The sequence below is a fragment of the Anarrhichthys ocellatus genome, unplaced genomic scaffold (assembly GCF_004355925.1).
Source record: "Anarrhichthys ocellatus isolate YVR2014 unplaced genomic scaffold, GSC_Weel_1.0 scaffold84, whole genome shotgun sequence".
NCBI classification, from domain to species: domain Eukaryota; kingdom Metazoa; phylum Chordata; class Actinopteri; order Perciformes; family Anarhichadidae; genus Anarrhichthys; species Anarrhichthys ocellatus.
Genome location: NW_022280114.1, coordinates 131,049 through 141,835, shown reverse-complemented (window position 1 = coordinate 141,835; position 10,787 = coordinate 131,049). Strand labels below are relative to the sequence as shown.

Here is a 10,787-nt window from a genome sequence, read left to right as displayed (position 1 = left end):
GGGGGGGGGGGGGCCAGCTAAACCGAGATTAAAGGCGAGCGCGAGGGATGGGAGTTTGTCATTTTTAGGGCAACAGAAGCTTTGCACCGCTGAATGCCATCACAACTGAGGATGATGGGTCGAATAACTTTGCTTAGCTTCAACCATTCATTGTCTCCTTCCTCTTCGACACAACACCACCCGCTTCAACCTCCAGTATTTTCTATTTTTATACAACCTTTTTAAACGTCACTGATTGCACCTTTCTCCCTCGGCTGCGGTGTGTTTCTATATCAGCTAGGTTAGCTAGTAGCCGAGCTATCAGTAGCACTATTGTTCAGCGGTACATGCTGATCCCCGGAGTGGTATGCCACTGTCGTCATCGGTATATACCGCTGAACAATAGTGGCTTACCACCGGCCACTCGGAGCTATTAACCTCCATCAGCAGCAGGCGGAGAGCAGAGGTAGCTGCTGCTGGTGGATGGTGTGTGAGGAGGACGGGGGTGGGGGGGCTGCCTGTCACTCATTGCCGCATATTATCCTGTTGTTTGCCAGCCATCCGTAGTCATTGAGCAAAGAGCTGTCTGAATGCAGCAGCCTGGTGTTCGTGCTCGTGTGTTCAGTCGTGTGACGTCCACACACACACAAACTGGCTGCAGCACGACTCATTTTTTCTTACGTTAGACTTAAATGTAATTGGAGTCATGCAGGATGGGAACTCGTGAGGCGGCGTCTTTATTTTCTTTTGTGGTTTGTGTCACCTAAAAGTAATATTGAGTAGTTGCTATGGACTTAGATTTTAGTTAATTGAACAAAATGCAAGATGTTATCCACTACAGTATCTATTTTGTATCAATCAGCTACTTAATCAATCTGGTTTGAAAGTATTTTGGGGAATTTTATGCCTTTTTAGAAGAAAGTTGACAGAAAGGTGACATGGAATGAAGGGGTCGAGAGATGGGGATGGCTTGGAACAACAGTTTACCGGCTGGACACGCCTGTCGAAATTGACGCCATAACTAACTATATTGTTAAATGTACAAAGAAAGCAACCAATGTTTGTTTTTATTCATTACGTTTACCGTATTATGCCGTAAGTGTAAAGAAAATAGTAAAAGATATCGCAGAAGCTAAAGGCGAGGTCTTAAAATGGCATATTTTTTTCCGACCAGCTGTTCAAAAGATACAATGATATAAAACAGCTGGTCCTCACATTTATCAGCAGTAACCAGGAAGTGTTTGGCTTTTTTGTTTGTTAATGATTTAAATGAATGAGCAGTTTAGAGCTGAAACGATTAGTCGACCAACAGAGAATTCATCGCAGACAATTTTCATAATCAATTCATTGTTTAATTAATTTCTCAAGCGAAAATGCAACATCCCCCAGCTTCCAGTTTAGCTTATGTGAAGATTTTCAGCTTTTCTCTGTTATACATACATTTCAAATAAAGTATTTGTCAATTTTAGGCAAAATAAGCAATTTTTAAATCTTACTACGGGCTCAGAGAACATGCATTTCATAGACCAATTGATTTATCGCAAACATAATGAACAGAAAATGTACATAATTATCACAGTACAAGCCTTAATACAGCTTTTGATATCAGGAGACGACTCAAGATATTACAACATCAAATCGACAATATTCATCAGTTCCACTAAGACGTTTTGAGGGCTTCTCCAGCGTTAAACGTATAGTTGGTGCATTTTCATCCACAGTGTAAATATTTATCATTACTAGCAAAGGGTAGTGGAAAATACAGGGTTTTATCTGCACCCATTTAGTTGTTAGAGGAGTGCACGGTCCGTTAGAAACCCCATGTTATAGATTAAATTGAATGTGTGGAACAAGCCCTCATTTCAGACCCAATCTGAACTGAACAAGATGCTTGTACACAGCGTGAAGCTATTTTTAACCAGCAGCCTCCTCCAGAAGCGTAGAGAGCGAGCCATTGTTTTTTGGAGCATTGAAAACCCACACGTTTTGTTTTTTTCTGCTGGTGCTCTTGGTTACAGGTCGCTGTGAATCTGCTTAACGATAGCGGTTGGAGGGGAAAAAGAGTGTAAACGTGATTAATCACCTCTTTGCGTATGCTACCATGTTTCAAGAGCTTGTTAGAACAGATTATCTGATGTTCCTGCACTCTCCATCCTCTTCTCCATCCTTTCTTCTCATCTCTTTGTTTACAGCACTGGTCTTCTTGTGAGACCTGCTTTTAGTCTTATTATCGATGTGGCACAGTCTGTTCCCACTCTGGGCCATATTGCAGCTAAATTACATTAGCTGAAAATCAAAATGTTTTTAATAGTGAATTAGAAAATGGTTGACAATGAATGAGTCTTGTGATGCGCATTTTCATCACATCACATTTTGTTCGTGTCAAATCATTCAGATGGTGGAAGGAGAGCTCACATCTCTTAACTTAAGGTGTAATCCAACTCTTACAGAATACATAATTACAAGTAAAAGTGCATTTAAAATCCCACTTAAGTAAAAGTACAGAAGTATTATCAGCAAAATGTGCTCGTAATAAAAGTAAAAATATTCGTCCTGCAGAAAAATAGCTCATCTTACTGATGTATTATTATATATCTGATATTATTAATACTGATGGATCAAGTGCATTTTGGTGTTGCAGCTGCTGGAGTTGGAGCTAGTTTGAACTTCTTTATATTCCAGTGATGCCCAACCTAGGGCTCGGGCCCCTCTTACGGGTCACAAGATAAATATGGGGCTCATGAGATGACTAATGGAGAGGAAAGAAGAAGAGAAGTTCTAATGCATACATGCTATTTATTTTTTTCTGACCTATTGGGTAATTTTCTCCTTTTTTTTTTTTTTTTTTAGATCCGCAAACAGTTGAAATGAAATTAATTAAACCATCAGGAGTTTAGAGGGGGTCATCAGACATCTGAAATGTGACACAGCAATTGGTTTAAGCTTTAACAATACATTGTAATTTATAAGTGTCTGTGTTTTAAATGTGAAATCTAACTCTGAAAAGTAGATTTTTATAGCTGTTAGATAAATGTAGTGCAGTAAAAAGTACAATGTTTGTCTCTGAAATTTGTTGAAGTAGACGCATAAAGTAGCATAACATGGAAATACTCCAGTAAAATACAAGAATTGTACTTAAACCGACTGGAGTAAATGTAACATACATGTGGAAAATGTCATCCTTGCTACTGAGTACAGCACTGAAAGAGACCACTTCCTGCTGCCTACACCCAGTTATTATTGAACCATTACTCATTTATCAAGGCACCGGATGAGAGGCAAAAATAACCTTCTTTTGTCCACACTTTGGACGCTTGAATCTCAGATTTACCGTCCACTTCCACGTGTTTTCGACGTGAGTATGACCTTCAGACTACAATTTGTCACATGCCAAAGAGCAATCTCACAGAGCTGAGCAGCAGCATTTAGCTGCTCGGCCGTAACGGTGGAGGAATTTGAACACCCGTAGAGTATAATCCCGCTCAAGGTTTAAATATTAACCTTTGTCTTTCGGTCATTTCCTCGTCTCCCCATCGCCCGTTTACCAATCAGGCAGCGCGTCGTCTTGACCCGCCCTGGCTCATTCTTTCCCACATCGACGGAAAGCTGAAGGGCATTAAGGCTTTTACTGCTCGACGTTACTGTAAATCTGATGTCATGTTTCATGCTCGCTATCGATGGCTGACTCACAGAGGGTTTGGACGTCTGCAGCCGGGTTGCAGAGTACAGTAGAGGGGGGGGGGGGGGCGTTTCATTTAGTTAATGAGTCTGGTGACTTGCTGACACACACAAAAACACACATAGCTCATGACTGCTGTTTTTAGGTTCAGCAGCAGCTTCATTATGTGTGTTTTCCGTATAAGTGGTATGTTGAGCTTTGTTGTTCCTGTCTGTGGACTGAATGGCTGCTCTGTTAACCAGCAGGAGGTATACTGTCGTAGAGGGCTGTTCATTGTCATTGCTGATGTTAAACAAACGTTTAGTCCTCCAAAACAACATGACACGACATGACGCATACAACTGTCCATTACTTGTCTGCCTGTAACCTCTTTTTAATAAGTTCCACGTGTTCCAGAGTTGGAATACATCGCGTATTCAAACTTTGTTTGAACGAAAGTTCGGTTGTTTTTTTTTACTTTTGTGAACAGGTTTGTTTGAAGGAAGAGAATTGTAATCGAAAAATGTTATACTTCAACAGAAGATAATTTGTGACATTACAGTTATTGTTCTTAAGGTAACCCTGCTATTTCCTATATTATATACTGTACATTTCTATCATTCTATCAAATGTAACGTATGGTATAGTCTGCTATCAGCTTTTTCCTCATCCAAGCTATCGTCTTTATATCGGTCTTTAAAAATCCACTTTCGGTCGACCTCTTATACGGATCACTTGGATTGTTTTGTTAGTTGTTGTTGTTTTTTCTGAAGATGGTAGAAAAGGTAAAAATCTGTACACTTTCAAAATAACCTCAAACGTAATTTGTGATGCACTGCAGTTTCCATTCGGCCGACACTGTTGCCGATTATCTCTGATCGACTTATCATAAATATGTTATGGTTTTGGACTGTTGGCTGGACAACGAGCTAGATGAAGGGATCCCTGTGGTCTTGGAGAAATTGCAAACTGCACCGTTTCACTACATTTTATTATTTCACAGATCGAAGGATTAACTGAGAAAATAAATGGCGGATTATTTGATAATAAAAGTAATTGTTAGTTGCGACCCTAATGGTAGTACATTAATAATTCACTAACCCCTCTTAAAATCCCATTCATTCCACAAAGCTCTCACCGTCGCTGCTCGTAAAGTTTAGTGCTCTGAGTCATAAGGGACGGCTCTGAACATTGATCATTGGAAGAAAATCCTCTCTTTTCTCATCTGGATTTTCGCAGTCAGGGCATTTTTGTGTTTGCATCAAACCAAAAATGCCAAAATGTGATTTAAAAAGTGGAAATGATGTCCTTATCTGCTTTGTTGAGCTTGTACAGTTCACTTGTCCTGCAGGTGAAGAAACCAGAGAAAACAAGTTAATATGATGTAATCAAATGACTCCTGATCATTTGGGTAAACTAATATTCATTTGTGTTATTAAAAACATTTATCAGATCTACTAATCTCTCTTCAACCACAGGAATAACAGATGTTAAGTTTGAACCCGGAGTAGATTTCTGAATATTCCTCTTCTGTGATGTGAATGGTTAATACCAAGGCTCTGGGAACTCGCGGACGTTTTTGCAAATTGCTTAAATTGAGTTAAATAAAGCTCTTTGTTTGGCCCCAACGCACATGACAGCATATTTAATGTACTTCTGCACTCAGCTGACTTTTTTTTATTTTTTTCTCTTCTGTCTCCAGCACCTCTCACAGTGTATGTGTGGCAACAACATGTCTGTGCCGCTGCTCGCAGAAGCTGTGACGGTGTCCGGGAAGGAGAAGGAGACTGCTGTGGTGAGTGAAACTGCAAAAGCCTTGCATATGTATTCAGTATATGTGTTCAGTATATGTATTCAGAGCGTTTTATGGTCACTTTTCATGATGGAAGGTTCCCTGTAGCCATGTTTTGTGTAGGAACAGGGACTTGCTCTCCAATAATAGCCATGCTCCATTAAAACCAGATCAGACGGCGAGTGCTTGATTAAAGTATGTGAAAACCAAAATACCTCTCATCCACTGGGTCTTTACTTTTGGCTTCTGATTCTCCCAAGAAGAGGATGTCAGAGGCAGGAGCAGCCTTTCCTAATCTCTACAGAGCGGGTTTGACTTGTCATATCCCTTTATTTGCCTTCCAGCATAATGTTATGGATTAAACTCATTTAAGTGGAATTATATTGTGGTACATGGGCAATACATTTGAAAAAACTAACTGAGTTGCATTCAAATGCTGACAAAATCATTTATGAAAACAGTTTGAGGAACACTTTAACATTTGTTTAACATCACATTTACCATTGTTGAACAACACACACATAACTTAAATGGAATTAGTTTTCTTTTTATTCAGATGTTTTAGTGTCCTTGTGCTGGATTTTGTGAGCATTAAACTCCAATGACTGTATTTGCAAGAACATGTTCATAGATCAGAGTTTTAATAAATGTGGAATATTGACAGCTGGCAACATCCTTCCTAATTTTCTTTACTTGTTTATTCTTTTGTTAGATCATTCCTAATTTAAGACTTCAGACTAAGTTTCAGACTACTAACACTTTTTTGTAGAAAATGATTTGTGTAAAATATTTTATAATTCTAAAGATACCGAGTCCTAACCATCACCATGCACGTCAAGACACAATCCACGGTTTAAAGTGTCGCCCCGCATCAAATATCTAAACATGACATTGAAAGCTGCTAAAGCTTTTAAAAGCAATGAACACCAACTTCACCCTTTAACAAGGATGTAGAAATATTCAGCCCTGTTCAGTATGTATAACAAAATCCCAGTAGAGTCCAAGTAACCACTATTCCTTTATGACGAGAGGCCTCACCTGTAGCAGGATGTGTAACAGGTACAGTAGAATAAAAATGAAAGGAGCTGTCGGGTACAGTGCAGGCATTTGTTAAACAGCCGGATCAAAGCTGACAGTCACTGGTCCCAGCAAACCCTACATGGATCTCTGCGTGTGTTTTGATCTCTGCAAAGACAGCTGAGCCTCTTGATTCCCAGCCAGCGAACAGCGAATTGCCAGCTTTCTAGATTGTCGTTCTTCCCTTTCATGGATTCTCTGCGGGCAGCGGCGTGTGTGGAGACTGGCAGTGAGAGCTTATCTTGGCCAGAATTTGAGATTGGCACCTGTTATTCCCTGTTGTGGAACAAGTATGCAACACTTATCTGTAGTACTTTCTGTACTACAAGACCGACGCAATGGGACCAGATGTCTTCAAGTTGTGGCTTTTTCCCTCCGGCAATTAGTGTGTCCAATGTGATTGATGGCTATCGGAACATTTCAAATATTATTGTCTCTGCATTTGGTTTCTTTGGGTAAAATGTGAATATTTAAAGAGATGGTTCTAACCAGCTTTTCTTTTTTTGTGTGTGTATCTGCGCTGCAGGTGATCTTCCTTCATGGGTTAGGAGACTCAGGGTGAGTGATGTTTTACTCTTTATTCATGTTGTGAACATCTTTCCATGCAGACCTCTGAAAGATTTCATTAGCCTGTTCACATGTGTTCTGCATTCATTAGTTGTCACACTTTGAACGTATATTTGAATATCAGAGCAGAAGCGCACCTGTACTTTCTACATAAGTTTGATGGCTTCATACTTGTAAATGAATTTCCTGCTTCAGCTATTACAACAGAAGCTTTTCATGAGGCAGAAGCTCGGGACCTTTGTGGTACAGGCTGAAATGTGTTCCTGGTTTTGGTAAACAAGAACACATTATCTCATTCAGGAGAAGTTCTTGTAAGGCTGCCTGTGTTTAGATATAAATAAAAAAGGTTAATGGAGGACAATGTTTGTATTTTTCAAAGTAAGGGTATAAACACCATTGGAAGACCATCATACCTATACAAATGTCATTAAAATACTGTTGCTAACCGTAATCAAGTGCTCTGCTTACAGTGTTCATTGATGCTTTGCCTCTGAGCTGGTGCTGCGTGCACACTAAATACTTGACGGGATAAAGAAAGTCCTTTTCTCTAAATGAGAAGCGTAGTCTCTTTGAAGCTTATGACAAACTGCCAAAAACGAGCCCAAGAGATACAGCAATGAAACTTATTGTTTCTCAGGCAACCTTGTGTTGTCGACTGAAACAACGAGGAACAGTCATGGCCGCTCGCGATGGAGACAGAAAACGAATGCGCACGGGGAAAGCAACTGTGGTTGAGACAGCTGCACTGTGTTTAGAAACATCCAATACAATTCAGTAAATAGCAAAGCTGTCCGTTCAGTTACCTTATATTTATGTTATAAATACACAAATGTCAATTAGATGGTAATCTGCATGAGAAATAAAGAAAAACAAGTTGTTTCTAGTAATCATCGGCTTGTAAAGATCAGTTGGACCCGGACAGACGTGATCACTGTCGGTGGTTGTGTACTTGCACACGGGGAGACTTTCCTTCTTTGGCAGATGATCGTGAAAACAGTCTGCGAGTGTCAAACTCTGCACGTAAAGTCATTCTGCACAGCGAAGCTCGAACAGTGAAGTAACAATAAGCAAAACAGACCTTTGAGTGAAGGGGGACTGTTAACGCAAACATGAACATTGAATACTCTTTTTAATACGTTTTACACAGTTTTGTTTTTTGCCTCTATTGAAATGTGTCTTCGCTGCTTGTGCATTCATGACCTGAGTATTTCTGAAATCCTGGCTACAGCCGTGTTAAATTTACTTTTGGCTTTATTTTTTGAAGTATCCGATAGCTGTTTGAACTGCCCGAAGTGGTGGAGTGTAAATGCAGCTAATTGATATCCTCATTCATGTAGTTTAATTTCATAATACACAGCTGACAACACAATGATTGGCTAATTCAAAAAGCTCTCAAACCAACACTTGATGTCGGCTGAGTCCCTAAATCAGCTGTTAAATTGCGTCAGTGGAGATCAAAGATATCCCCTTTGGTGGGTGTTTTTCTCTTGAGTACCTAATTGTACCTCCAGTTAAGGCCACATACTCTCACTTTACACAACACACTCTTTAGTTGTAATCCATGTGGGTTTTTGGCATGCTGCATATTTGTCGTTTTGCTGAAGCTGGATGAGAAACAAAGCATTTCTTTCTCTCTGTTTCCTGTCAGGCATGGGTGGGCAGACTCCCTGACGGAGATCCAGCTGCCTCACGTCAAATTCATCTGCCCCCACGCGTAAGTCTTTTTCTGTTTCTACGATTCCTCCTGTCATGTTTTGTTCCTCCGAAGACTGTCGCTTGTCAGCAGGGGAGGAAAACTAATGTCTTCTTCTTGGTGTGCTGGAGTGGAGTAACCTGTGAACAAACTGTCTCTTGCTCTCTTTTTTTTCTTAAGCATGTCAGAATGCAAAATCATCTTTGAAGCAATCGTTTATCTGTAATGTTGTTGAGTGAATAAATCAATACACCAACATTTGGCTGCTGGTACTGATCTTCCTACGCTGACATGTCACGTTTTCCCCGCAGGCCCCCGATCCCCGTCACTCTCAATATGAAGTCCATGATGCCCGCGTGGTAAGTTGGCACCATGAAACAAACAGCCTTTTTTTTTTTTTTTGAAGCTCAACACTGGAGGCCATTGTTTCCCTGGAAACGGCGAATAGGCTCTCGTCCCGGCATCGACAATACCGTGCTTGTATCTATTGATTTCCCTTAAACGCCTCGTTTCTGCGTGTGTGCAGGTTTGACCTCATGGGTCTCAGCCCCGACTGCCCGGAGGACGAGTGTGGAATCAAGAAGGCTGCAGACAGCAGTGAGTGAATGTGTACACCGTTACATTCATATTCACATGATTGTTATTTTTTTTAACTATATTTATACTTTTGCCTTTAGGCTGTTGACACCACGTACAAACTAATTCTATTCAGGCAAACCCAGGCCTTTAGTTTTGAACTTTGAGCTCCTGACAGCCAGAAATGTATTGAAGACGTGGGGCGCCTCTTGGTGGTCAGAGAACTAAACAACGCCTTTAAACTAAGAGTAAAAAAATATGAAACTAATGTTGAGTAACACATTTATTCTTGCTTTCCTCCAGTCAAGGCCATAATCGAACACGAGGTCAAAAACGGGATCCCCCCACACCGCATAATGCTCGGTGGCTTCTCTCAGGTTGGACTTCATATTTTAGCATCATGTTGCATTCCACAAGAGAAATATTTTGAACATAATAAAAGTGAAAGAATGCAGCCATTAAAATTGTCTCTCTCTCCGTCTGCTTCCTGTGTTCCTCCTCAGGGCGGGGCCTTGTCCTTGTATACTGCCTTGACCTGCCAGCATCAGTTGGCTGGCGTTGTGGCCCTCAGTTGCTGGCTACCACTCCACAGGAGTTTCCCAATGGTACAGTCACAGTCTCACCGAGGAGAAGTTATACGGATGTTGTTCAAATGTCAAATGGGCTGCTTTATTTTTTTACTATTGAAATAGTTCCACTAAACTCTCTCCGAAACCAAAAGGAAAAAAGATTTTCAGATTTCCGCTTTCAGCAAAGTGGACTTTATTGAAGTCGGTGTCGTGTCTGTTCTGCAGGCATCCAGCGGCCACAAGAACATCCCGATCCTGCATTGTCACGGTGAGATGGACGCCATGATCCCGGTGCAGTTTGGCGCCATGACGGCAGAAAAACTCAAAGGCATAGTTAACCCTCAGATGATCACCTTCAAAACCTACCCAGGGCTCTCTCACAGCTCCTGTCCTCAGGTAATGTGTGTGTGTGTGTGTGCTTATGTGAGCTTAAATCAGTTTGTAAAAGTTGTTTTCATTTTGACATTTAAGGGTATTCATTTCATACTTTTGTAGAACACCAGTTGTTTTTATTCTCAGTTTAAAGTAGGCTCAGTATTTTTTTCAGAGACAACAGTATCAACTCAGCAGTCCTGAGTTTTAAACTTCAGACCGTTTATTCATGTCAGAAAATATTCACCTACTGTAACCCACTAATAGAACATGAAACCAATGCTGTGATAGTTCACTACTTAACATCCACTTTGTTCTCTTGCAGGAGATGGCGACTGTAAAGGACTTCATCGAGAAGTATTTGCCCCGAATCTGACCTCTCCTCATCCCCACTGTAACCCCACCTGAGACACTGACTTCTCACCCTCGATCTGCCATCCTCCTACAGGAAACAGCCATGAGCCCCCCCCCCCCCCCCCCCCCCCCCCCCCCCCCCCCCCCCCC

The 10,787-nt window shown here is 41.0% G+C and overlaps 1 protein-coding gene across 3 annotated transcripts in view; it reads left to right on the top strand.

The window, feature by feature from the left end:
- The window catches only part of lypla2 (lysophospholipase 2), an 11,188-nt gene extending 430 nt beyond the window's left edge, over positions 1-10,758 (top strand). The window contains exons 1-9 of one of the 3 annotated variants that reach the window (XM_031874715.1): positions 5,355-5,432; positions 7,033-7,064; positions 8,722-8,787; positions 9,078-9,125; positions 9,293-9,363; positions 9,646-9,719; positions 9,846-9,947; positions 10,137-10,307; positions 10,609-10,758. In XM_031874715.1, coding sequence (XP_031730575.1) covers positions 5,355-5,432; positions 7,033-7,064; positions 8,722-8,787; positions 9,078-9,125; positions 9,293-9,363; positions 9,646-9,719; positions 9,846-9,947; positions 10,137-10,307; positions 10,609-10,659 — 693 coding nt within the window. In that variant the 3' untranslated portion in view covers positions 10,660-10,758. Of the gene's footprint in view, positions 1-5,339; positions 5,433-7,032; positions 7,065-8,721; positions 8,788-8,807; positions 8,887-9,077; positions 9,126-9,292; positions 9,364-9,645; positions 9,948-10,136; positions 10,308-10,608 lie in introns of those variants that run through there. The other 2 variants (XM_031874713.1, XM_031874716.1) reach the window with 2 other exon arrangements.
- The last annotated feature ends 29 nt before the right edge of the window (positions 10,759-10,787 follow it).